This window comes from Nomascus leucogenys, chromosome 10 (assembly GCF_006542625.1).
Source record: "Nomascus leucogenys isolate Asia chromosome 10, Asia_NLE_v1, whole genome shotgun sequence".
NCBI classification, from domain to species: Eukaryota; Metazoa; Chordata; class Mammalia; order Primates; family Hylobatidae; genus Nomascus; species Nomascus leucogenys.
In genome coordinates this window covers 3,135,961-3,162,229 of record NC_044390.1, presented here as the reverse complement: position 1 = coordinate 3,162,229, position 26,269 = coordinate 3,135,961, and the positions used below count along the sequence as shown (strand labels likewise).

The 26,269-nt window shown below is 60.6% G+C and overlaps 3 protein-coding genes across 4 annotated transcripts in view; all 3 read left to right on the top strand.

Annotated features, from left to right (window-relative positions):
* Positions 1 to 1,105: 1,105 nt before the first annotated feature.
* ZNF628 (zinc finger protein 628) lies at positions 1,106 to 9,175 on the top strand. 2 transcript variants are annotated; one of them, XM_030819579.1, is made up of 3 exons: positions 1,106 to 1,582; positions 4,595 to 4,678; positions 5,820 to 9,175. In XM_030819579.1, exons 2-3 carry the CDS (start codon positions 4,672 to 4,674, stop codon positions 9,059 to 9,061), a joined length of 3,249 nt encoding a protein of 1,082 aa, XP_030675439.1. In that variant the 5' UTR covers positions 1,106 to 1,582; positions 4,595 to 4,671; the 3' UTR covers positions 9,062 to 9,175. The 2 variants fall into 2 exon arrangements, with proteins under 2 accessions (XP_030675439.1, XP_030675440.1); XM_030819580.1 differs by lacking the exon at positions 4,595 to 4,678 and having other exon boundaries at positions 1,396 to 1,582.
* Positions 9,153 to 12,245, top strand: NAT14 (N-acetyltransferase 14 (putative)). Its single transcript, XM_003277340.3, has 3 exons — positions 9,153 to 9,939; positions 10,341 to 10,460; positions 11,088 to 12,245. Exons 2-3 carry the CDS (start codon positions 10,389 to 10,391, stop codon positions 11,634 to 11,636), a joined length of 621 nt encoding a protein of 206 aa, XP_003277388.1. The 5' UTR covers positions 9,153 to 9,939; positions 10,341 to 10,388; the 3' UTR covers positions 11,637 to 12,245.
* Positions 12,246 to 13,122: 877 nt separating this feature from the next.
* The window catches only part of SSC5D (scavenger receptor cysteine rich family member with 5 domains), a 30,338-nt gene continuing 17,191 nt past the window's right edge, over positions 13,123 to 26,269 (top strand). The window contains exons 1-12 of the mRNA XM_030819578.1: positions 13,123 to 13,292; positions 13,829 to 13,855; positions 14,192 to 14,500; positions 14,720 to 14,833; positions 15,069 to 15,179; positions 15,543 to 15,851; positions 18,374 to 18,691; positions 19,377 to 19,550; positions 22,938 to 23,255; positions 24,880 to 25,476; positions 25,554 to 25,868; positions 26,098 to 26,265. Coding sequence (XP_030675438.1) covers positions 13,268 to 13,292; positions 13,829 to 13,855; positions 14,192 to 14,500; positions 14,720 to 14,833; positions 15,069 to 15,179; positions 15,543 to 15,851; positions 18,374 to 18,691; positions 19,377 to 19,550; positions 22,938 to 23,255; positions 24,880 to 25,476; positions 25,554 to 25,868; positions 26,098 to 26,265 — 2,785 coding nt within the window. The 5' untranslated portion in view covers positions 13,123 to 13,267. The remainder of the gene's footprint in view (positions 13,293 to 13,828; positions 13,856 to 14,191; positions 14,501 to 14,719; positions 14,834 to 15,068; positions 15,180 to 15,542; positions 15,852 to 18,373; positions 18,692 to 19,376; positions 19,551 to 22,937; positions 23,256 to 24,879; positions 25,477 to 25,553; positions 25,869 to 26,097; positions 26,266 to 26,269) is intronic.

Genomic DNA, 26,269 nt, shown 5'->3' with positions numbered 1-26,269 from the left:
AACAAGTACCGTCTGCTTCTCCATCAGGGCCCATGCTGGTTGTCTGGAACACCTGGGCAGCAAAGACACGAAAGGTCCTCGCTGTCATGGGACATAGATAAATGTCGCTGAGTATGTAACAGGGACACCATCTAGCACAGGAAGCTTTCCAGCGGGATCTCACTGGGCAGGGATGGGTTAAGGGCAGAAGGGCTTTCTGGCCTGAGAAACAGCATACAGAATGGTCTTCAGGCTGAAAGAACTGCCTTTGAGCAGTGGCTCTCAACTAGAGAACATTTGGCAATGTCTGGAGATATTATTTTTTGTTGTTTGTTTTGACACAGAGTCTCACTCTGTCACCCAGGCTGGGGTGCAGTGGCACGATCTTGGCTCACTGCAAACTCCGACTCCTGGGCTCAAGCGATTCTCTTGCCTCAGCCTCCTGAGTAGCTGGGATTACAGGCGCCTGCCACCACGCCCGGCTAATTTTTGTATTTTTAGTAGAGACGGGGTTTCACCATGTTGGCCAGGCTGGTCTTGAACTCTTGACCTCAAATGATCTGCCTGCCTCAGCCTCCCAAAGTGCTGGGATTACAGGTGTGAGCCACCGCGAATATCTCCATCTGGAGATATTCTGAGCTCTCCTGAGGGGTGTGTGGAGTGAGGCTGGGGGATGCTACCCGCGTCTAGTGAGTGGGGGCCAGGGATACTGCTCACACCGTAGAGTGTGTAGGACAGTCCCCGCTGCAATGAATCCATCCCAAATGGCACTGGTGCTCTGGTTGGGAAACTGCGTTGAATGACCCTCAGAAAAGCCGATGTGGCTGGAACACTGGGTTGGGCGGGGGTTGAGTGTGGAAAGGAGCTCTGGAGCAGCTCGGTCTCCCACTAAAACCCTAGGCCCCATAAGGAATCTCTGGATTCCAGCCTCCCTGAACGGAACTTTGCCCAGCAGGAACCAGGTTTCTGCAGCGTCTGGATGAGCGTGCACGAAGCACACGCCCGAAAATCCTGAGCACGTGGCTCTACCGAGGGATCGGAAGCGCTCCAGGCCTCGGTTTCCCGCTGGAGCGATTACACCCTGGGGGCGGGGCCCGCTTCACGGGAGGGATTATTGTGCAACCGTGGTGCGTGGAAGGATTTTTCTGCAGACGAGAGGGAATCGGGACTAATAAAGGGGAACTTGCGACCCTGCGTCTCGAGCTGGCCGTCCCTGGCCTTGGGCTCACCGGGGCCTCGGCCCCCAAGACCTGACAGCTGGAGTCCGGGACCACAGCTGGGAGAACTACAACTCCCAGGATGCCGCGCACCGCCTGCGCCCGAGCTCGACGAGGCCTCGGACAGCCAATGGGAGGGTCCGGGGGCGGGAACTCGGCGTACGTGCGTTGTGACGCGCCGACGGCGACGTCGGGGTTTGTGTGCGCGAGAGGCCGCCGATAAAGGTTGGGTGCCTCGCGCCGGGGGCCGTTGGGAGGGAGTGCGCCCCTGCCCCCCCTCCCCGGCCCCCACAGCTGCACCGCCGCTGCCGGGGCCCCACCTTCCCGTCGACCCCCGCGGGAAGGTCCTGGGGCTGCCACCCTTGTTCCCCCGATTGGGGCCGCAGGTGAGAGACCGGAGGGGGTGGGGGTGGGGGGAGGGACCGGAGGGCGGAGACGTTGCAGGGGTGGGGGGTGGGGGGGTGGTGCGTGAAACCGGAAGGGGTACCTTAAAGGGGAGTCGCCATTTCACCGCCGACTTTTGCCCGCTAGGCCGGCTCCGCCCTCTTAAAGGGCAAGGGGCTGCATTGAGAGGGCGGGTCAGGCTTTGCATTTTTACAGAAACTTTCTGACTTAAAACAATGTTTTTCCCCTAAAAGGCGGTTATCTCATTAAATGCCAGTGACCGTTTCCCAGACATTGAAGCAAAAACTCCTGAGTCCTCGTTGCTTCAAAGCGATCCGTAGTTTAGCTCCACAAAGGTGGAGATGGGGCTGCAGTGGCAGCATCCCCTTAAAGGGGAGGTCCAGCCTGCTGAAAGGGTGTGGCGCGGCCTTTTAAAGGGGATGCTCTCTTGCTAAATGGGACTCCGCTCTTTCAGGGCACGGATATCTCCTTTAGGGAGATGCTCGGCCTTCTCAAAGGCCCGTGCGTGCTGCCTCTTAGCACCAGTAGGTTTTTTGTTTTTTGTTTTTTTGGAGACGGAGTCTTGCTCCGTTGCCCAGGCTGGAGTGCAGTGGCGCGATCTAACCTAACATATTAAAGGATACACTTATCTTTTAAAAAGGAAGTTCTTGGCTGGTCGCGGTGACTCACGCCTGTAATCCCAGCACTTTGGGAGGCCGAGGCGGGCGGATCACTCGAGGCCAGGAGTTCAAGACCAGCCCAGGCAATATGGTGAAACCCCGTCTCTACTAAAAATACAAAAATTAGCCGGGCGTGGTGGCGTGCACCTGTAATCCCAGCTACTCAGGAGGCTGAGGCAGGAGAATCGCTTGAACCCGGGAGGTGGAGGTTGCAGTGAGCCAAGATCGCGCCACTGCACTCCAGCCTCGGTGACAGAGTGAGACCCTGTCTCCAAAAAAAAAACCAAGAAGTTCTTGTAGCTTGTCCAAAGGGGCAGCCTAGCCTTCATTCATTTAAAACTTGTTTACTGAGCACACACGCTGCCACACATTACTGTAGGCACTGGGATGGCATACAACAGTGAACCAGACAGAAGCCCCTATTTTCCCGGCGTTGACATTCTAGCATGGGGAGACAGAATAAAACAGAAAGCACACTGGTTATATGGTAGCGGTTCTCATCTGGGGGCAACGGTGCTCCCCAGGGGCGACACTGCGGCTAAGACTTGGAGGTGCAGGAGTGAGCTTTGTGGACAGTGTAGAGGAGGGCTTCATAGGCCAATGTCAGGCGTCCAGTGGGTCGAGGCCGGGGGCCAGGGCTGCTGCTAAACACCCTGCAGTGCACAGGACAGCCCTCAACAGAGAATGGTCTGGCCCCACATCTCAGCACTGCGGAGGCTGAGAATCCTAGTACATTAGAAGGTGATAATTGCTGTGGGGGAAAAAATAAGGCAGGAAAAGGGAATGGGGAGTTGGAAGGGATTGTAGATTTAAATAGGGCTGTCAGGGAAGCTCTCGCAGAGGGAATTTCAGTGACGACTCGGAGGTGAAAGAGTGAGTGGCGGGCACAGGTGGAAAGGAAGGGGGTGGTTCTAGGCAGGTGCCCTGAGGTGGGAGCAGGCCTGCCTGGCCATCCTGGGTGACCAGAGTGACCAGGGGCAGGTGGCCAGTGAGGATAGCAGGAGGACAAGTCAGGGAGGGGACAGGCTGCAGGAAGCCGGCAGGCTCGAAGACCAGAAGTGTGGCAGATTTCTGAGTACAGGAATGCAATGCCCAGCCCTCCCTGTTGACGGGTTCGCTTCAGCTGCTGTATTGGGAACAGACGGGTGGGCAGGGCACGGGTGGAAACACGGAGATCCGTGGGGAGGCTGTTGCAGCTGCCTGGGAGAGAGACAGTGGTGCCTCCGATCAAGGTGGAGGCCTGTGAGAAGTGGCCAGATCTCGGATATGTTCCGGCTGGAAGGGGAATCTGTGGACAGGGGTGATCGAGAGAGGAGGCGAGGAGCCTTTGACCTGAGGAAGAAGACGGCTGCCATTTTCAGAGATGGAGAAGCTATGGGTGGAGTCGAAGTTGGGGGCGAGGAGCAGAAGACCACAGTTAGATTTTGGGCACGTTAAGTTTGAGGTATCTAGTGAGGCATCCAGATGGCACCGTCTAGCAGGTGGTGTGGCATTCAGAGGGTAGGTCTTGTAGAGCTGGAGGCCTGGAGTCATTGTTCGTAGACGGTGGAGTCCTGAGAGTGGGTTGGGGCTCCCAGGGAGACAGGACAGACAGGACCAAGTGGTGCCAGAGCCCCGGGCGCTCCCACGTCTAGAGGTCAGGGAGGTGAGAAGGAACCAAGCTGGGGACTGAGATGGGGTGACAGGTGACGGAGGGCAGCGAGGGAGCGAGGTATCCCGGAGGCCGGTGGGGGGCGGGCCACGGACCCAGTGACAAGTGAGCCGTTGTGGGCCACGCGCCGCCGAGGCCATGGAGTGGGGGCACCAGTGTGGGACTGAAGGGGTTTGAGCTGGGAAAGAGCGCGTTGACACTTGAGTTGCTCTGCTGTAAAGGAATGGAGAAATGAGTTCGCAGCTGGACAGGGAAGTGGAGTGAAGAGCTTTTTGGTTTTTAAAGATGGGAGACATAGACTGTTGGTTCTGCAGATGGGAACGGTCCAGGAGAGGAGGAAAAGTGGAGGGTGTGGGTGGGAAGGCAGGGCCCATGGGCACTGGGTCAGGCCTGTGGGAGAGGATCGCGCAGGGTTTCTGGACCTCGCACTGCTGACATCGTGGATGGGATCATTCTCGGCTGTGGGGCCGTCCTGTGAATTGTAGGGTGTTGAGCAGCATCCCTGGCCTCCACCCACTAGATGCCAGGAGCACTTGCCTCTCTAGTTAACAGATAACCCAAAATGCCTCCAGGCATTGCCGGGTGTCCCCTGGGTCGAAGGCACAATTTGTCCCAGTTGAGAACCACTAGTATCGTGGTCAGAATGTGAGAACCTTCGCGTCTGATTGCTTTTATTTTCACAGAGGCATGATCAAGGACAGGGTTGCCTGCCAAGAACAGGAGGGGAGAGCAGGGGCTGGAGGTTTCAGGAGAAAGAAGCATGTCAGGTAGTCACCTGGGGAGTGCACGGACCAGAGACATGTAGTGTGAGCCAGGGAGGGTGATGGTGAGGGGGCTGCAGATTTCGTGGGCTTGAAGGAAAATTGAGACTGAAGCCAGGCAAGGCAAGGCCAGGCAAGGGGGTGCCTGTCATGGCCACCTGCAGCATTTGTGCAGGGTCGGGCGGGAGTGAGGATGTGGGTTGGCTGGAGGCGGCAGGGCGGGTTAGATGGTAGATGGGCTGGAGTCTAAGGATTTGGGGAGTTGAAGCACCAAGTGGGAGTGACCTAGAAGGCTTTATGGTGGTAGGAAGTAGGTTGTTGCAGGCTCAAACCATGAGGGCACTTTTTTTTTCTGTTTTTTTTTTTTTTTTTTTTTTTTTTTTTGAGATGGAGTCTCTCTCTATTGCCCGGGCTGGAGTGCAATGGCGTGATCTTGGCTCACTGCAACCTCCACCTCCTGTGTTCAAGCAATTCTCCTGCCTCAGCCTCCTGAGTAGCTGGGATTACAGGCACCTGCCACCACGCCGGGCTAATTTTTGTATTTTAATAGAGACAGGGTTTCACCATGTTGGCCAGGCTGGTCTCAAATTCCTGATCTCAGGTGATCTGCCTGCCTCGGCCTCTCAAAGTGCTGAGATTACAGGCGTGAGCCACAGTGCCTGGCCCCATGAGGAGGCTTTAGTTAGCATGCAAAGGCTTAGGGTATGGCAGTGGGAGGAGTGTTGAGGCCGAGGTGGAGGATAAGGTCTTGGGGGAGAGCAGCAAGGAGCGGAGCCAGGAGAGCCTCTGTGCCTGTGGTCTTCAGGGACCCTGCCTGTCTGGAGAGGGAGGGAGCAGACTCCTAAAGGCAGCGCTTGCTCTCTTGAAGGCGGGGCCCAGCCTTCTCAGACCTGGCCAGCCTCCTAAGGAGGGTGACCCCCAGTTTGCTGGGGAGTTTCCATTTCAGCACTGAAAGTCCAGCATCGCTGGCACCGGCTCAAGTCCCAAGCAAACTGGGACCATTGGAGACCCTAATCCTAAGGAAGGTCCCCTGCAAAGTGGGTGACCCGGGGAGGTAGTCCCTGTCCCTTAAAGATCCAGTGTGTGGGTTTGGGGTTGAGATGATCCAGTGCGGGGGTGAGCCGCTGACCCACAATCCCTCCCCCAGGTGTGATGGTCGGCTCCCACGCGGACATGGCGCCGGCCTCTACTGCGGAGGGGGCCGGGGAGAAGCCAGGCCCTGCGGCCCCTGCCCCGGTGGCCCAGTACGAATGTGGGGAGTGTGGCAAGTCATTCCGGTGGTCGTCCCGGCTCCTGCACCACCAGCGCACGCACACAGGCGAGCGGCCCTACAAGTGCCCAGACTGCCCCAAGGCCTTCAAGGGCTCCTCGGCCCTGCTCTACCACCAGCGAGGCCACACGGGCGAGCGACCCTACCAGTGCCCCGACTGCCCCAAGGCCTTCAAGCGCTCCTCCCTGCTGCAGATCCACCGTAGCGTGCACACCGGCCTACGGGCCTTCATCTGCGGCCAGTGCGGCCTGGCCTTCAAGTGGTCCTCCCACTACCAGTACCACCTACGGCAGCACACAGGCGAGCGCCCCTACCCGTGCCCGGACTGCCCCAAGGCCTTCAAGAACTCGTCCAGCCTGCGGCGCCACCGCCACGTGCACACCGGGGAGCGGCCCTACACCTGTGGCGTCTGCGGGAAGAGCTTCACGCAGAGCACCAACCTGCGGCAGCACCAGCGCGTGCACACGGGCGAGCGGCCCTTCCGCTGCCCGCTCTGCCCCAAGACCTTCACCCACTCCTCCAACCTGCTGCTGCACCAGCGCACGCACGGCGCCACCACAGCCCCCGCCCCGGGTGCCGCCCCCGCGGCCCCGCCCCCCCAGCCCCGGGAGCCCGGCGGGAGCAAGGTCTTCGTGTGCGACGCCTACCTGCAGCGGCACCTCCAGCCCCACAGCCCGCCCGCGCCCCCCGCCCCGCCGCCCCCGCCCCCGCCCGTGGTGCCTGAGCTCTTTTTGGCGGCGGCGGAGACCACGGTGGAGCTGGTGTACCGCTGCGATGGCTGCGAGCAGGGATTCAGCAGCGAGGAGGTGCTCCTGGAGCACCAGCCGTGCCCCGGGCCCGAGGCGGCGCCCCAGCCCCAGGAAGCACCCGCCGAGGCGCCCAAGGCCAACCAGCCACCGTCCCCTCTGTCGCAGCCCCCTCCTCCCGCCGCCGCCCCCGCTCCTGGCTTTGCCTGTCTGCCCTGCGGCAAGTCCTTCCGGACGGTGGCTGGGCTCTCCCGCCACCAGCACAGCCACGGGGCTGCCGGTGGGCAAGCGTTCCGCTGCGGCAGCTGCGACGGCTCCTTCCCGCAGCTGGCCAGCCTCCTGGCGCATCAGCAGTGCCACGTGGAAGAGGCGGCGGCGGGCCGCCCGCCCCCGCAGGCTGAGGCTGCCGAGGTGACCTGTCCCCAGGAACCGCTGGCGCCTGCTGCCCCCGCCCCGCCGCCACCCCCGTCCGCCCCCGTTTCTGCGGAGCGGCCCTACAAATGTGCCGAGTGCGGCAAGGCCTTCAAGGGCTCCTCCGGGCTGCGCTACCACCTGCGGGACCACACGGGCGAGCGGCCCTACCAGTGCGGCGAGTGCGGCAAGGCCTTCAAGCGCTCCTCCCTGCTGGCCATCCACCAGCGCGTGCACACGGGCCTGCGGGCCTTTACCTGTGGCCAGTGCGGCCTTACCTTCAAATGGTCGTCCCACTACCAGTACCACCTGCGGCTGCACTCTGGCGAGCGGCCCTACGCCTGCGGGGAGTGTGGCAAGGCCTTCCGCAACACGTCGTGCCTGCGTCGCCACCGCCACGTGCACACTGGCGAGAGGCCCCACGCCTGCGGTGTCTGCGGCAAGAGCTTCGCGCAGACCTCCAACCTGCGGCAGCACCAGCGCGTGCACACGGGCGAGCGGCCCTTCCGCTGCCCGCTCTGCCCCAAGACCTTCACCCACTCCTCCAACCTGCTACTGCACCAGCGCACGCACTCGGCCGAGCGCCCCTTCACCTGTCCCATCTGCGGTCGCGGCTTCGTTATGGCCGCCTACCTGCAGCGGCACATGAGGACGCACGCCCCGGCCAACACAGCTCCCAGCACCACAGCCCCCGCCGCCGGCCCCCAGCCCCCTGCTCCACTGGCTGCCGCCCGGGCCCCACCAGCCACCCAAGATGTCCACGTCCTGCCCCACCTCCAGGCCACACTCTCCCTCGAGGTGGCGGGGGGCACGGCCCAGGCCCCGAGCTTGGGGCCAGCAGCGCCCAACTCTCAGACGTTCCTCCTGGTGCAGACTGCGCAGGGCCTCCAGCTGATCCCCAGCAGCGTGCAGCCCACTACACCTCCGCCCCCTCCCGCACCTCCCAAGCTCATCCTGCTGCCCTCCTCCAGTGCTGGGGCTGGGGGCGGCCGTGCAAGGCAGGGCCCGCGGGCAGTGGGGAAAGCGGGCCAGGGGGCGGGAGTGGTCTGGCTACCAGGCCCTGGGGGTCTAGGGGTGCAGGGAGCGGCCAGCGCTGGGGTCAGCGGGGCAGGGCAGAGCCTCATCGTTCTGCAGAATGTGGGGAGCGGGGAGGCAGGGCCACATGGGGTGCAGCTCCAGCCCCTCCGGCCAGCCCCGGAAGTAACCACGGTCCAGCTCCAGCCAGCACAGGAAGTAACCACGGTCCAGCTCCAGCCAGCACAGGAAGTAACCACGGTCCAGCTCCAGCCAGCACAGGAGGTGACCACGGTCCAGCTCCAGCCAGCACAGGAGGTGACCACGGTCCAGCTCCAGCCAGCACAGGAGGTGACCACGGTCCAGCTCCAGCCCATGGCCGGCCAGCTCTCCAATTCCAGTGGGGGACCTGTGGCTACCGAGGCACCCAACCTGCTGGTTGTTCAGAGTGGGGCAGCTGAGGAGTTGCTCACTGGCCCGGGCCCCGGGGAGGCGGGGGATGGCGAGGCCAGCACTGGTGTGGTCCAGGATGTCCTCTTCGAGACACTCCAGACGGACGAGGGCTTGCAGAGCGTGCTGGTGCTGAGCGGGGCGGATGGCGAGCAGACTCGGCTTTGCGTACAGGAGGTAGAAACACTTCCTCCTGGGCTGACCGAGCCACCTGCCACCGGCCCACCCGGACAGAAACTCCTCATCATCCGCAGCGCCCCAGCCACTGAGCTGCTGGACAGCAGCAACACTGGAGGAGGCGCCGCCACGCTGCAGCTCTTGGCCCCACCGCCGTCAGGCGCAGCCTCGGGCCCCGCGGGGCTCCCCGGGGCTCCAGCCTCCCAGATGGTACAAGTGGTCCCCGCAGGAGCTGGGCCTGGTGTTATGACCCCGCAGGGCCTGCCCTCCATCCAGATTGTCCAGACTCTACCCGCAGTCCAGCTGGTGCACACGTTTTGAGGAGAGCCAGTGATTCCCCTCCCGCCCCACGCAGAGACCCCGCCTCACTGCCAGCCGGGGCGGGGCAGGGTGCCGCAGGCTGGGCTTGCTAATAAAGACCCGAGTCTCCCCGCCTGTGTTTTGTTTTCCTGGGGGGAGGGAAGGGGGTAAAGTCACGGTCCTAGCCCCCGCCTGGGAGCGTGGAGTCTTTAAGTCTTGCGTCCTGAGTCGCAGATGGCTTGTTCTGCGTCCTGGGGCCAGCCACTACGTAGGGCTCAGTTCCCCTGTCCTGAAACCAAAAAAGGACGCAGGGGTCATTATAGTGGGGAGGTGGTGGCATCGGACTCCAGGGAGTGCCGCTTGTTCACTGTAGGTCGCCCCGCTGCCCCCCTCGTGTGAGAAATAGGGGGATCCTTACGCAGGAGGGCTCTGCGACCCCGGGCGCCCCGTGGGTGGAATGGGGTCCCTGGGGATGGGGGAGTCGGGCGCCGCTGGGCTGGAGGATGCTGAGCGAAGGCCCCGGCACAGATGAGAATCCACCCACTGGCGTCGCCGCCGCGGGCTCAGGTTGCTCAGCAACGAGAGAACGCGGGGCGGGAGCTCGCGCTGGTCCCCATCCCGCCGCCCGTCTCCTGCCGGCTTCCGCATCCGTTTTTCCCCAGGTCCCCTTTCTCCGTTGCTCCTTCTCTAGGGATAGGAGAGGTCACTTCCCGGCCCTCCGCAGGGTCACAGCTCGGTTCCTCCCCGCCCGCCCTCCGGGGAGGTTAGCAACGGTTGCTACGGCCCGGAGCGGGCGCTGCCCCGCCCCACCGCGCGCTGTCTGACGTCACTTCCGCCCGCGACCCCCTTCCAGACCCGCTCCCGAAACCTTGTGGAAGGGCGAAAGGCGACCCGTGCAGGTGCTTGCGGGTCCTTGTTCTTGTGGCGCGGGACGGGGACGACTGTGGGGGAGGGGGCGCTGGGGACCGGGGTGGAGCGAGCGCGGTCCGTTCTCTGGCATGCGGGGAGGGTGTTCGTGGACCCCAGTGCCTGGGAGGGAGCCCCGTGCTGCAGTGTTGGCGTCCACAGCGCGTTTAAGGGTGTAGATCGCTGAATAATACGGGGCAGGGGGGATCCCGGGAGACTTTAGCAAGGTCGCTGAGTATTGTGGAGGGCGCCTGTCCTGCCGAGATCCTCGCTTGTAGGCCCCGAGGGTTCTCAGTGTCCTGATCTAGGAAGTGCTGCTGCTGCTCCCCACCCTTCGGGGGAGCTTTGGGGACAGAGGTGCCCCCTGACGCTGACCTACTTATGTTCTCACCAGGTGCACGACGCCAGCTCCCTTCTGGGGAGCAGGGGCCTGGGGGCTGCCATGGCCCCCAGCCACCTGTCAGTGCGGGAGATGAGGGAAGATGAGAAGCCCCTGGTGCTGGAGATGCTGAAGGTGAGAGGCAGGGGCCCCAGGGGGCCTGGGAGTGGCTGCAGTGGGGGCATTGCAAGTGGATTTAGCCACCCCCTCCCACCCACCTGAGCCAGCCTGGACCCCTGGAGCCGGATCTTTTCCTCCTGAGCCTCAGCGGCCCTGCTGCTGAAAACCACAGCAGGTGTGGCAGCTGGGGGCTCACCCCCGCAGCCCTACTGGGACCCCAGCACCAACGCCCTCCCTGGTCTCCCATCTCCAGTCGGCTCTGCACGCCAGCGCAACAGCCAGCTCTGTGCCTCCGACCCCAACTCTTGAAAGCACAGCCCAGCACCCCAACCTAGCCCAGCAGCCTCCCTCCAGCCTCCACTCCAGCCTGAGGCACCCTCCCTGTCCTTACTTCCCTGGCGCCTCACTGCGGCATTGCTACTGAATTGAGTGCCCCCACAGCTCCTAATTCACTCATCCATCCATCATTCACTCTCGTTCATTCATTCACTCCATACCCAGTGTGCCGCACTGAACATCGGACCGTGCTGCCTTCCCTTCCCATTTGGGAGCCCTCACCCTGCCCCGGGCAGGGTCCACCTCCTCTCTTTGTCCAGGAGGCCCTAGCGTTTTGGATGGCTGAGCCACCCCTCCTGCCCACAGGCCGGCGTGAAGGACACGGAAAACCGCGTGGCCCTCCATGCCTTGACACGGCCGCCGGCCCTGCTCCTCCTGGCGGCGGCCAGCAGCGGCCTGCGCTTTGTCCTGGCTTCCTTCACCCTGGCCCTCCTCCTGCCGGTGTTCCTGGCTGTGGCCGCCGTGAAGCTGGGCCTGCGGGCCCGATGGGGCTCTCTGCCTCCGCCGGGTGGCCTGGGGGGCCCCTGGGTGGCCGTGCGGGGCTCCGGTGACGTGTGTGGGGTCCTGGCTCTGGCCCCTGGCACAAATGCAGGGGACGGGGCCCTGGTCACCCGCCTGTCTGTCTCTCGCTGGCACCGCCGCCGGGGCGTGGGCAGGAGGCTGCTGGCCTTCGCGGAGGCCCGGGCTCGGGCCTGGGCTGGGGGCATGGGGGAGCCCCGGGCCCGGCTCGTGGTCCCCGTGGCTGTGGCCGCCTGGGGGGTGGCGGGGATGCTGGAGGGCTGCGGATACCAGGCCGAGGGGGGCTGGGGCTGCCTGGGCTACACACTGGTGAGGGAATTCAGCAAAGACCTGTGAAGCTACAGACTGACAGCCAGGGCAGGGGAGGAGGGAGGGGCGCCAGCACCTGATGAGCGCCTACTGTGTGCGGGTACTTTTACCTGCCCTCCCTCAGTGAGTCCTCAGCCACCCGGGGCCCAGAAACAGAGGCCTGCCGAGGGGAGGAGCCTGGCCCCTGTCCACCCGTCAGCAGTGTGAAGTCTGTGGTGTTTGAGCTTCTCAGAGTGGAATGACTCCTTTTCCTTCCTGGCCCTCAGGGGCCTCTCGAGGTCAGCCTCTCCAACCCCTACCTCAGCTCTGTCTGCACTGAGAAACCTCCCCGGCTGATGTCTGCAATCTGTGCTGTCCATGCCCCAGGCTGGGAGAGCTATCTGGGGAGGGGGAGAGGAGGCCGAGCAGAATACACCCCAGAGTTAGGGTTTGCGACTCCGCCTCCCTGGGACCTGGATTGGGTCAGATGCTTGTCCTTGGAGGGGACAAGGTTGACTGCTTAGGGGGCGCGGTGCACAGGGCTGCCAGGCCTGGCCCCTTTCTGGGAAGCTTGAGAGCTGAGACGGGCAGCCCTGTCCCTTCCTCCAGATGCGTCTGGTTTTTTACGCCGTTTGTTAATAAAGCCTGAAACTGCTGTGTGCCTGTCTCCTCTGATGCCTTTCCCAGTCTGTCTCAGGACACCCCCCCACCCCCGGCCCCACGCCGCCCGGCTCATTTCTGTCTGGCTCCTCCTTTCCCCAGTTAACATTAATTATTGGGGGGTGGTGCTGGACTGGGAGAAGGGGAGGCTGTGGGCTCAGGGGCAGCCCCAGGCCCTGCCAGCCCTTCTGAGTCACGCTCCCCATTACCGAATTTTTTCCGCCTCACAGCTGCCTGGTGTGCAGGCAGTGGGGTGTGTGTGTGTGTGTGAGAGTGTGTGGCAGAATGTGTGGAGCCCCTCCCCTTCCCAAGCCTTGACCCTTGTGCTGCTTATCTCCCCGGACCCCAGCTCCTTCTGGGACAGTGAAGTTCAACCTCTCCTCTCTCAGCTGGGGACTGGGGGCTTCACACTCAGATCCAGGACTGGAGGGCCGGGTCCTTCAGTCTCTTTTCCTAACCCAGGAAGTCCCTCCTGGTGTCTGGCTGCAAATCTTGCTGCTGCACCAAGAGCCCCAGGTCTACCCAGCCCCCAACCCTAGCAGTGGTCTCACTGGATTTCCCTGACCACACAAGAGAGAGACAGCAGGTGGGCGCCCCCTCCCGCTCATGCTGCCCCCCCCCCCCCCACGCACACGTCCCCCAACCCCTGTCCTGTGCCTTCCTGCAGCCGGCCACCCCCTAAGCCTCTCTGAGCACAGCACTTCGCTGGCTGGAGCCTGCCTGGCCGTCGCCTCCGTCTCCCGTGTGGGTGTCTGCAGTTGGACACCCTCCCTCCCGCCCGCCACCCCCTCCCCCCATGCCTCCGCCGCCGGCCAGCCCCCTCCCGCCCCCCCTGTCCCCTGCCGTCTCCCTGCAGCCTCTTTCTTCTTCCTGGCAAAGCGTCCAGCCCTGCCTGCTCCTCCTCGGGCCTGGGCGCCTCCGGCAGGCGCTTCCCTCCCTCCTTCTCTCCCCAGCTGCCTCCTCCTCTTCTCTCCCGCTCTCCTTCCCCTTTCACCCCATCCCCTGCCCTGGCTGCAACCATGAGGGTCTTGGCCTGCCTCCTTGGTGAGTGATCCGTTCTCCTTGGGGACTCAGGGGGCCTAGGCCCCCACCTCTGAACCCTTAGCTTGTCCAGTTTAGGGACTCAAACTTCCGGGACTGGTCCCTGGTGCTCCTGCATACCCTGGCATCCCTTCTGAGGATCCCTGCCTGATCTGCCCAGCCTTCTGCCAGCCCAGAAGCCCAAGGGACCTGCCCCCTGCCCGCCCCCCTGCCCGGCCCCCTGCGGGGGATCTCGCAGACATCTGACCTTTAGCCAAGCCCATGTGGGAGCACCAAAGCCCTGGTCCCCAGCCCTGACTTCAGGGGCCAGACATCTGCAGCCCCACCCGCCTCAGAGACCTGTGTCTCAGCCAGCCCCTCTGTCCAGAGTCCTGCCTCCCAGCAGTGGGGTTTCTGGTTCAGAGGTGTGAGGAGTGTGTGTGTGTGTGTGTGTGTGTGTGTGTGTGTGTTGGGGTATTCAAGATGAGGGGCCTGTGCTGGAGAAAGGGCCACCCCCAGCCTGCCCCTCACGCTGCCCCACCCTCCGCGCTCCCTTCCAGCGGCACTGGTGGGGATCCACGCTGTTGGTAAGTGCCCAGACTCCTCCCATCTGCCCCCCCCCACACTACCCAGCGCCAGGCCTCCCCATTCTGCCCATCCAGGCCTGGCCTCACCCCCACTGGGTCCCCGGCCCACCCGAATTCCACTGTGACCTTGGCCCCTGCTCCTCGCGGGAATCCCCAAGGTGTCTGGCCGCATCTCTCTGAGCACCCAGGAGTCTGGGCCCAGGGGCCAGTGAGCAGGGCCACTGGCCTACCGACAGTACTGGCAGGACAGCCCCTTGCCCCTACAGTCGCCCTGGCCCTGGCCCTGGGGCCCCCAGGATGCCCCTCCCCAGTCACAGCCATTCCTCCAACCCTCAGAGCGCCTGCGCCTGGCCGATGGCCCCCATGGGTGCGCTGGCCGCCTGGAGGTCTGGCACGGCGGGCGCTGGGGCACCGTGTGTGACGACGGCTGGGACCTGCGTGATGCCGCCGTGGCCTGCCGGCAGCTGGGCTGCGGAGGGGCACTGGCCGCCCCAGGAGGCGCCTTCTTCGGGGAGGGGGCAGGGCCTGTGTGGCTCAGCGAGCTGGCTTGCCGGGGCAATGAGGGGCAGCTGGGCCTCTGCCACCACCGGGGCTGGAAGGCCCACATCTGCTCCCACGAGGAGGACGCGGGCGTCGTCTGCGCAGGTGAGGACACCCTGGCTGTTCCTTCAGGGGGAGCTCCTTTGGAGATGACCCAGGAACCCCAAGTCCTTAGCCCCAGCAAGTCTGAGTGCCCAGCAGTCCAGAGACACCCAACTTCCCATCCCCTCCAAAGCCAGGTGGCTCACTCCCTCTTCCAGGGACCCAAATGGCCTGGATTCTCCTCCTCTCCTCATAGCTTCTGTCCCTGCCCCCCCACCGCAGGTCAGCGCGTGGCTAACTCCAGGGACGATTCAACGTCTCCCCTGGACGGGGCTCCCTGGCCAGGGCTGTTGGTGGAGCTGAGCCCCAGCACGGAGGAGCCCCCGGTGACACATGGTGAGCCCAGGGGACTGCCCTGCCAACCTCCACCCAGCACTCCCTCCAAGGGGAGAGGGATCTCTGCACTATGAACTCCCAGGGGACACATTGCCCACCCCCCACCCCACCCCGTCTCCTTCATAGCCTAGGGAGTCCTCCATCACTTCAGACCCTCAGAGACGGAGGCCTGGCCCCCAGGTGGGAGGAAGGATGAGGGGCTCAGCTCCTGACCCCTGGCTGTCTCCACTCCCAGCCCCCCGCCCAGCTGGGAACCCCCAGAACGCCTCCCGGAAGAAGAGCCCCCGGCCCAAGCAGGCCAAGTCCACCCGGGCCCCTCTGCTGATGACCGGAGCCCCCCGCCAAGGTAAGCTCCCTGCAGGCTCCCCCGACCCCAAGGCTAGTTGCTGTGAGGCCTGGGGCCCGGACAAACTGAGGACCTGCGGGTGCCCTCTCCTTAGCCGGGGCCCTGGAGGGATCCCAGTGTTCACTGCGTCCCTCTCCCGGGGATTTAGATGGCCAGGCCTGGTCTCCCCTCTTCTTCCTGCCCTGTCAGGAGGCCCAGGTGTCCTGGCCCACTCAGGTCATGGACTCACCTCTTCACGGGCTGCTGGCGGGCAGATCTCAGGCCACCGCTCCCTCAGGCCTGTTTCCCCAGGTGAAAATCGAGGAAGGGGTGTTTGAATCAGTTCTCACTGGCCACACCGTCCCCTCCTTGCTCACCCCACAGAGCGGCTGCGCCTGGTCTCTGGCCCCCACAGGTGCGCCGGACGCCTGGAGGTCTGGCACGGCGGGCGCTGGGGCACCGTGTGTGATGACGGCTGGGATCTGCGCGACGCTGCTGTGGCCTGCCGGGAACTGGGCTGTGGGGGGGCGCTGGCTGCCCCCGGGGGTGCCAGATTCGGGCCCGGTGCAGGGCCCGTGTGGATGGACGATGTGGGGTGTGGAGGAGGAGAACAGGCCCTCCGAGACTGCCCCCGAAGCCCCTGGGGCCGGAGCAACTGTGACCACAGCGAGGATGCCGGGCTGGTCTGCACCGGTACGTCGGGCTGGGGCCTGGCCCCTCCTGTCTTCCTCAGACCCCGGCTCCCTCTTGCCCCTCCAGTAAGCTGCAGCGGGCCCGCTCCCAGCTCTGCCTCCTGCCCACCTGCTCTCTGCATGCCCAGCACCCACTCACCACGCTCTCCCGCCCCTCCTTCCACGGCTCCTGCCGTTCTTGCCAGGAACGGGAGGGGCAGGCTTGAGGCTGGGGCTAGTGCTGAGCCCTGTTCCAGGGCCTAGGCCAGTGACCGTTTGTTTAAGCCTCAGTTTTCCTGAAGGAGCGTTGGAGCTAAGAATGCCTGCCTCAGGCTTGAGCCAAGTCCTGGAATGCAAGAAGCCCTGGCTGCCCTCTGCCACTGGGCTGGCCACGGCAGGGACCCTCTCGGAGAGCCCTTCTCTGTGGCCAACCTCTGCTCCTTCCCCGTCCTCAAGGGAGCTGGTGGGAAGGAGGGAGGGAGGTTGGTGACTTGGGGGCATGGAGGGAGACTGAGGCAGGGTGGGGACATCCACGGATGAGCCTCTATCTCCCCTCATACACACCCCCTCAGCAGGGGGTCTAGCTGTCTCCCGGGGGGGTCCCTCCCCTCTCCCGTTCCCCTTGGACCTGGGATAGAACCCAGCAAACAGCTGTTGGGGGTTGTTAGGTGAGAGCTCAGGGGCTCCCTCCCTCCTTCTCTCCTTCCTTCCTCCCTCTCTTTCCCTTTCTCTTTCCTTTCTTTCCTTCCACAAATCTTTACACACCACCATGGCAGGGCCTGGAAACCACAGGAGAAAGGCCAGGCCCCACCCTGCTGGACTGCCCGATCTATTGAGCGTAGGAGGCCGGCAGGCAGAGGGCACCCCCCTGGCGTTTCGTCAGCGCTGGGGTGGGGACAGTACAGGGGCTGCAGGCAAAGCTGGGTGCCTGCCCAGGACGGGTAGGAAATGCTGACGTCAGTGGGTATCCAGGGGGAAGAGAAGAGAAAAAGAGGCTGACCCAAGTCTCTGCTGTATGCTGGGCCCTGCGCTGTGCACGTTACCTGGGGCTGCTCTGAGCCTCCTGGAGCCCCGACGGGGTGGATCCTCATCCCTCTCTTCACAGATGTGGGGCCGAGGCTCAGAGAGGTGACGTAAATGGCCCAAGACCCAGGTGCCTAGCAAGCCCCAGCCCCAGCCGCTGACCCTTCTGGGTCTGTATAGACCCACGCCCCACGCCTGTCCCACCGCACAGTCGGCCGTACGGACGTGGTGGGGACACAGAGGTCAAAGTGGGAGTGAGGGGCAGAGAAGGCTTGTGTGGGGTGGGGGTGGTGCCTTCGTATGCCTAGTGTACAACCTGTGGGGGTAGAAGTGGGACCTTCAGAGCAGAGTTCATTGGAGGGAAGTTGAGGCTCTGGAGAGGAGGGGGGAAGGTGCCAAGAAAGGAAACAAATGAACTAAGGCGCCCGGTGAAGCTGGGAGCTTCGCCAGCATCTGATTTAATTCTCATGGCAACCCTGGGAGGGAGACGCTCCCCTCCCCTGTCTGCAGATGAGGAAAAGCAGACAGGTGTGTTAGACTCCTCCCTAGTTCTGTGCTCTTCTCTAGAACAGTGACTGGGGGCAATTCTGCACCTGCCTCGTTGGGGGACAGAGAGAGGGACTCCAGAGTCCTCCAATGATGACTCAACTCTTACCCCAACAGAAATGTACCCGAAGAGCCAGGCATGGTTACAGGCTCACACCTGTAGCCCACGTGCTTTGGGAGGATTTTTTGAGGCCAGGAGTTCAAGACCAGTCTGGGCAACACAGTGAGACCCTTTCCCTACAAAATATAAAATAAAAAAAATAGCAGGGCATGGTGGCGCATGCCTGTAGTCCCAGCTACTTGGGAGAGGCTGAGGCGGGAGGATCCCTTGGGTACAGGAGGTCGAGGCTGTGGTGAGCCAAGATTGCACCATTGCACTCCAGCCTGGGTGACATAGTGAGATCCCCTCCTCCCAAAATAAAAAGATGAAATGTACCCTATGCACCCTAAGGCCAGCGAGAGGTTAGTATCTAGACTAGTGGCTCTCAGCTGGCAAGGGAGTGAGGGCTTTCTCGTCCCCTTCCTCCCCAAAGGACAGCAGGCAATGTCTGGAGACGCTTTTGGTTGTCGCAGCTAGGGGGAGGGGTTGCCACTGGCATGTGGTGGGTAGAGGATGCAGCACAGGACAGTCCCCACGATAAAGGAGGATGCCCAATGCCAGTGGTGCTGAGACTTGGAAATCTGGCTCTCTAGGATCAGAGGGGCCAGGCATGGGAGGTGGATCCAGGGGACCAGAGCCAGAGCTCCCAACATCCTCAGCCCCCACCATCCCGAGGCAAGGGACATGGGGGATGCACCAGAGTTGGACTCTGGGCCAGTGACTTCCTGTCTTGGAACCTTTTCCTCATTTGGATAGTGAAGATGGAATATTTGCTTCCCAGAGTCATCTTGGGGTTGCAGCCTGCCTGAGCATAACTTAGTCCCCGCTCATCCACCCTCGTTTCCTGGCCCTGTGCTCCCTCTCCCACTATCCAGGCCCAGCACCTCGGCTGCGCCTGGCCGATGGCCCCCACGGGTGCGCTGGCCGCCTGGAGGTCTGGCACGGGGGGCACTGGGGGTCGGTGTGTGACGACGCCTGGGACCTGCGAGACGCCGCTGTGGCCTGCCGGGAGCTGGGCTGCGGAGGGGCGCTGGCCGCCCCCGGGGGCGCCTTCTTTGGGGAGGGGTCTGGACCCATCATCCTGGACGACCTTCGGTGTCGGGGAAACGAGACGGCCTTACGATTCTGCCCAGCTCGGCCCTGGGGCCAGCATGACTGTCACCACCGTGAGGACGCCGGGGCCGTGTGTGACGGTGAGGGGGCTGTGGTGGAGGACGAGGAGGTGGGCGTGCTGGTGCTTGGAGCGGAGGGGCAAGTGGGGGGTGGGGTCCCTACGCGCCCTTCCTGCCTTCTGTCCGGACTTTCCATTCCCCCATCTTACTCCCCTCTGAATCCTCACCCTGTGTGAGTGGTTCTCAGCTGGGGGTGGCTTTGCCCCCAAGGGGACATTGGACAGTGTTTGGAAACATTTTTGATGGTCACAGCTGGGGGTGGGGGTGCTCCTGGCACCCAGAGGTTAGAGGCCAGGGGTGTTGCTCAGCATCCCGCAGTGCACAGGACGCCCCCACAGCCAAGAACAATCCAGTCCCAAATGGAAACAGCCGAGGATGAGCCTCAGCCCTGTGGCAGCCCTGGCTGGCCCTGCCTCCTGGCCCCTGGCAGAAGCCAGCCTTCTCTGCAGAAGGTCGCCTCCCGCTTCTGTGTCATCCCTAAGCTACCAGCCCTCTGCTCTCTCTGTTGCCTTGCTCCGCATTCACACCCCCTCTCCCCAGGTCAGGAATGTGGAAAGTGTGGGCTGTGTCTAGGGAGGAGGTTCGGCAGGAAGAGATCTCTGCGTGCAGCTGAGAGGACTGAGGAAGGATGACGCAGGAGGTGGGGGTGCCAGCTCCAGGATGGAGGGCGTGTGTGGGTGGCAATCACTTACCCCCTGCTCCACAGGCATGCCCCTGGGCTATGTCCCTCCCACGGCCCCCACGGACAGCAACAACTCCACGCCCAGGGAGGCTGCCTCCAGGCCCCCGGCCACCATGATGAGCCAGGCTCCAGGGACGGCAGGCGTTTCACCTCCTCCAGCCTCCCCTACTGTCCTTTGGGAGCCTGGACCGGAAGCCGGTGAGTCCCTCCACGCTCTCCAAGAAGACAGTGTCGTTCCTTCTGTTTCCTTCCCTCAGCTCTGAGACTGTCTCATGGGGGGCCTCTTGCAGAGAAAGGTGGAGAAGAGGAGCACAGGGGCCTTGCCCAGAACACTGAGCTGGGTTCAATGCTCTGCTGTCACGTCTGGGAACATGTGATAATTTTTGAACAAGGGGTCCTGACTTTCATCATTTACTGAACCCCCAAAATTCTGTAGCCAGTCCTGGATAAGAGAAAGGATGGTGGGCTGAGAGTCTGCTCTATTCCCAAGCTGCACGGTGTGGCTGTAGGATCCATCATGGGGTACTCAGGCCAGCTTCAAGGAACAGCCCTGCTCAAACATTACTTTCCAGAGTCTCTGATTCTTTAGCAAATGTGATCAATGGTTCTGCCTGCCTCCTTTCCACTATATATATATATATATATTTTAAATTTTTTTTATTTAAGACTGGATCTAATTCTGTCACTCAGGCTGGAGTGCAGTGGTGTGATCATGGCTCACTGAAGCCTCAACCTCTCAACCTGCAGGCTCAAGTGATCCTCCCCCCTCAGCTTCCCAAGTAGCTGGGACTACTAATTTTTTGTATTTTTTTGCAGAGATGGGGTTTGCCATGTTGCCCAGGCTGGTCTTGAACTCCTGAGCCCAAACCATCTGCCTGCCTCGGCCTCCCAAAGTGCTGGGATTAGAGGCGTGAGCCACCGCGCCTGGCCTCTTTCATGAGTATTGAAAGGACTGTTATTTTAAAATATAGGTGTTATTATTACCCAGGTATGGTGAGGCCAGGAGCTCAGGAGATGACAGCCACTAAAAGATTGTGACTAACGGTTCTCAAGAGGACGGTGTGCCACACGGGGCCACACAGGGAAGCACCAGGGCCAGGCAGGAGGTAGAGGGAGTGAGGGGGAAGCACGGCAGGAATCTTTATCTATACATTTATTTAGAGACAGGGTCTCACTTGGTTGCTCAGGCTGGAGTGTGGTGGTGCAATCACAGCTCCCTGCAGCCTCAAACTCCTGGGCTCAAGTGATTCTCCCACCTCTGCCCCACTACGGCTGCATGTCACCGTGCCTGGCTATTTTTTGTTGTTGTTGTTGTTGTAGAGACAGGGCCTCACTATTGTCCAGGTTGGTCTCAAACTCCTGGCCTCAAGTGATCCTCCTGTCTTGGCCTCCCTAAGTGCTGGGATCATAGGCGTGAGCCACCATGCCCGGCCAGGTGCAGGGGTCTTTCTTGTGTTTTTTGCAGGAAGGAATAGGTGAGACAGGGTAAGCAGGCTTAGAAGTGGCTGGTTTGAAGAATTTCAGCGGGGTGAGGGGGGAGGGTGGCGGCTCAGAGGTTTGTCCTTAGTCGTCTGGTACTTGGCCCTGGGGCAGTGAGGACAGGTGCAGAGTGGCCCAGGGTGTGAGAGCCCAGTGGAGAGGGTGATTTGGACACAAAAGGCATGCTCAAGCCGTTTACCATCTCTAGGAATTAGCTAACCCTGGGAGGGGCAGTCCCTCAGGATCAGGAATGCTCCAAGATGTCAAAGCATCAGAAATACAGAAAATAAAAAGGCGTGGTTAACACAGCTGTCTCCTCAAGATGGGAAAAGGCCAAACAAAAGCAGCAACTTATTTTCACCATGATCACCATTCCCAGAGGCCTCGTTCCCCTTTCCCTGAATAATAATGTCAGCTAACACTGAATGAGCACGTACTGGCTCCTGGTGACTGATGCTGTCCCCAGTTCTCTCAGTGTCTCAGGCCAGGTGATGCTTACAGCCAGTGGTGTGGGTACTGACAGGTCTCCATGTTACAGATGAGGCAGCGCAGCTGAGAAATGGGAGAGCCAGGATTCAAGCAAAATCACTTCTTCCAGGGCTCACATTCTTTAAAAAACAATTGTGATAAGACATACATTGGCCGGGCGCGGTGGCTCACCCTTGTAATCCCAGCACTTTGGGAGGCCGAGGCGGGCGGATCACGAGGTCAGGAGATCAAGACCACGGTGAAACCCCGTCTGTACTAAAAATAAATAAATAAAAAAAAATTAGCCGGGCGTGGTGGCAGGCGCCTGTAGTCCCAGCTACTCGGAGAGGCTGAGGCAGGGGAATGGCGTGAACCCGGGAGGTGGAGCTTGCAGTGAGCCGAGATTGCGCCACTGCACTCCAGCCTGGGCGACAGAGCGAGACTCCGTCTCAAAAAAAAAAAAAAAGAAAGACATACGTGACATAAAGTTTACCATTTTACCAGTCTTTTTTTTTTTTTTTTTTTAAACAGGGTCTCGCTCTGTCACCCAGGCTGGAGTGCAGTGGCACGATCTTGGCTCATTGCAACCTCCGCCTCCCGGGTTCAAGCGATTCTCCTGCCTCAGCCTCCCGAGTAGCTGGGATTATAGGCATGAGCCACCGCGCCCGGCCCATGCCTGGCTAATTTTTGTATTTTTAGTAGAGACAGAGTTTCTCCATGTTGGCCAGGCTGGTCTCGAACTCCTGACCTCAGGTGATCTGCCCGCCTTGGCCTCCCACAGTGCTGGAATTACAGGTGTGAGCCACTGCGCCCGGCCTGCTCCTCCCTGTCTTTTAAATGACTTCCTCTGAGAAGGCTTCTCCAGCTTCCCCAGGCAGAATTTTTCTCGCCTTCTCTTCGTTGTGTGTCTGCCTTGCCTTTTGGGTACTTTCACTACTCCCTTTAGCTCGCTGAGCTGTAATGAAGTGTGTGCACGCTACTTTCTCTAAAGACCGAGAGCTTTTCAAAGCAGAGGCTGTGCCTGACTCATAAACAACAACGAAACACCTTATTATCCCTGGTGGTCTAGTGGTCAGGAAAATAAAATCTAAAAAAGAAGAAAAAAACCCTTATTAAACCAATAATAATGAGAGAAAATTAAGGGTGGTGCAAAATTGCATGGAAAAAGACTCTTATTTTAATTGAGGTGAAATTCATGTAACATAAAGTTAACCAGTTTAAGTATACAACTCAAGTGGTATTTATACATTCAAAATGTTGTACAACCACTACTATTTGGCTCCTGTGAAAGGTGCTGCTATGAACATTCACATACCGGTATCTGTGTGAATACCTGTTTTCGGTTTATTTTGGGTATATCCCTAGTAGTAGACTTTCTAGATTATATGGTAATTTGATGTGTAGCTTTTTGAGGATCCTCCGAACTCTGCCTGACTCATTATCCCTTGTGCCTAATGCAGAAAGTGGCAGAAAAAAGGCCTCATGAAATACTTGCTGCCTGGAGGAAAGGATGGATGAATGGAGGGAAGGCCTCAATGGATGAATGGAAAGGAAGATGTGGGGAGGGAAAGGTGGATGAAGAGTCAGGAGGCTGGGCGGCTTCCCTGACTCTAATTCTTTGGGTCTCTTCTACCCCAGGGTCCCCCCAGCTGCGCCTGGTGGCTGGGCCCAGCAAGTGCTCAGGTCGACTGGAGGTGTGGCATGACCAGCGCTGGGGGACCGTGTGTGACGATAGTTGGGACATGCGGGACTCAGCCGTGGTCTGCCGGGAGTTGGGCTGTGGTGGACCTCGGCAGCCAGACCCTGCTGCTGGCCGCTTTGGCTGGGGCGCGGGCCCCATCTGGCTAGACGATGTGGGCTGTGTGGGGACGGAGGCTTCGCTGTCCGACTGCCCTGCTGCTCCCTGGGGAAAGCACAACTGCGCTCACAATGAGGATGTTGGGGTCACCTGCACTGGTAAGGAGGCCCTAGCTATCTGTCGACTCCAGGAGGGCTTCCTGGAGGGGAGCAGTAACTAACACGGGCACTAACATTGATTGAACTCTTCCTAAGCCCCAGCCCTGTGCTGGGTGTTTTTGCACATATGACCACATTGAAATCACATAGTAAGTCTAGGGTGGTGTGTGTGATGCCCATTTTCCTGATAAAGAAGCTGAGGCACAGAGAGGTTAGGTAACTTGCTCAAGATCACACAGCAACAACTAACTGGCAGATCTGGGATTCCCACTGAGAGAAGCTGCTGCTTCCGCTTCCTTCCAGGAATCAAGGAAATCTCCCACTAAGAAAGGAGCTTTAGCTTTCCTAAGATGAAAGGAAGCAGGCAGGGCACTGGGAGATGGAGAGAAGCCAAAGTGAGAGTCAGTTAACATAAACTCAGGCAATGCCTGTTATTAAATGGCAGAGGCTGAGCCAGGTGCAGGGTCCTCATGCTGGGCTCATGAATGGAATGAACATGGTCTTGGTCTTTGAATAGCTCATAGCTCATGGAAAGAAAGAAATACTCTAACAAATCATTGCAAACCTGTGTGACTCGTAGTTTGAGGTCACCAAGACCACTGTCAGAGTCAATATTTTGCTAGAAGAACTCAGAATCAAAGAATCTGTTACACTCAGGGTTATCGTTTATCACAGTGAAAGGATACAGATTAAAATCAGCCAAGGGAAGAGGCACCTGAGGCAGGGCTCAGGAGAGAGCAGGTGTGAGCTTCCAACTGTCCTGTCCCAGTGGAGTTGTGCAGACAGCACTTCATTATCCCAGCAACGAAGTGGGACAACACACATGAGGAACTGCCAACTAGGGAAGTTCCCCCGAGCCTTGGCGTCCAGAGTGTTCGTGGGGACTCGGCCACATACATGTGGCTGACCATAAATCACACTGTTAGCATAGGTGATCTGGCCTGGCCCAAGTCCCCCAGGGAAAAAATCTCTTATCAGGCAAGGTGTTCCAAAGGCTTCGAAGTCATCTCCCAGGAGCCGGGGAAAAGGCTAAACCTTTCTTTGGGCAAGGTGAATCCTTTACTGCACACGTGTGCTAATCAGAAAGACGGAAGATGGAGAGTGGTGTCTCAAAGGATGGAGGCATCTCCTCTGCTGAAAACTATGGCTCTTCCCTCTGTCCCCCTCTTCCTGAGGGCCACGGGGGCACCACAGAAGGATTCTGAGTTCAGGAGTGCCCTGTCGGACCTGGGTACCCCACTGGTGGTCAGTAAGAATTGACAGGGAGGTAGGGAGACCTGTCAGAAGGTACAGGAAATGAGGCCCTGACTCAGAGCAGAAGCTGAGGAGATGGAGAGGAAGGGTCAGGTGTGAAAGGGTGAGGGGGTCAGTCATGTCCAGATTGTAAATGCCAAGAAGGCGGGGGCGGTGTCGGGTTTGGCTTGCCACAGCCTCCCCAAGGGTCTAATACGGTCTGTGGCTCATAGGAGGTGCTCAATAAATATTTGTGACAATAGATGAATGAATGATGAATGAATGGGAACTGGGTGACTAGAGAGAAGGAGGGGCCTGGGTAGATGATCTTGTCATCATGGTGGTCATCATGGTGTCTCCATCTTCTCTTCCTGCCCCACTCACCTTCCAGGGTCCCCAGGCCTGGACTCCATCTCAGACCCCTTCAGCTGGAGCTGGATTCCTGGTCTGGGGAGAGATCGGGATGCCTGGCTCCCGGGAGAGCTGGCCACCAAGCCCTCTGCAAGTGTGACCGCCAGTGTTCTGGAGAAAACAACCACGAAGGCCCCAGGGAAAATGCCTAAGAGTACTAAGAAGTGGGTGACAAAAAATGCAAAGAGACCAACCGCTCAACCCCCAGTGACGCCAACCACGAAACACTCCAGGGCCCAAAGCCCCCCAGACCTAACCTCACAGACCACTACAGCCCTGACCACTGAGGCCTCCCGAAGACCTACCTCTGAGTTTACCAGAAGGCCGACCACAGAGGCCCCGCAGAGATGGACCTCTCACACCACTGCCACGCTGACCCCTCAGGCCCCCCGAGAACGGACCACTAAGACCATGGCAATGCTGACCACTCAAGGCCCCCAAGAAATGACCTCTGAGGCCGCTATCGAGAGAGTCCCTCAGGCCTCCCTGGAGCCATCTGCTGAGATCCCAGAAGGGTCTCCAGAGTCACCCAAAGACCCGGCCCCCTCTCCCAGTGCCAGCACCACTGGGGAATCAGGTGAGTGGCGGTGAGGGGTGTGGGGAGAGAATGGGAGAGGCTGACCCTCCCTCCTGACCTAAGGGCCTTCCACGCAGGCCTGTTCCGGGTTCGTCTGGCCGATGGGCCCAACCGCTGTGCCGGCCGGCTGGAAGTGTGGCATGCCGGACGCTGGGGAACAGTGTGTGATGACAACTGGGACCTGCGGGACGCCACTGTGGCCTGCTGGGAACTGGGCTGTGGAAAGGTCCGGCCTCGAGTGGGCAAAACCCATTACGGCCCTGGGACTGGGCCCATCTGGCTGGATGACATGGGCTGTAAGGGAAGCGAGGCCTCACTGAGCGACTGCCCCTCGGGGGCTTGGGGGAAGCACAACTGTGACCACGAGGAAGACGTGGGGCTCACCTGCACTGGTACCAGGGCATGGCGGTGGTGGTGGGGTTGTCGGGGGTGGCCAGGAGAATGGAGTCAGGGTGGGGCCAGGTGATGGCACCACGGTCGACTCTAAAGAACTGGGCATGAGGGGTTGGGGTAGGGAGATCCCAGAGTTGCTCCAGAAGATTCCAAAAGGGGAGGGAAGAGCAGCAGCAAGGACCTCTGGGAAAGAGGATGGGGTCAACCATTACCCCAATTTCTCCAAAGGCTACACAGACTATGATGATTATCCCCCCTGGACCTGGGACCCCACCTCAACAGAGGACCTGGCCAAGGGGACCACCACAGCGAGGGTACCTGGACACAGTCTCCCCTGGGGCACCACCAGGCGCCCGGGGAGCTCCTCCCCAGCAACAAGGCGCCTGCCAGACACAGGTGA

Coding starts and splice junctions, on each gene's coding strand:
- NAT14 (XM_003277340.3), top strand. CDS start 10,389: ATGGCCCCCAGCCACCTGTCAGTGCGGGAGATGAGGGAAGATGAGAAG. Junction 10,461..11,087: donor TGGTGCTGGAGATGCTGAAG/GTGAGAGGCAGG, acceptor TCCTGCCCACAG/GCCGGCGTGAAGGACACGGA.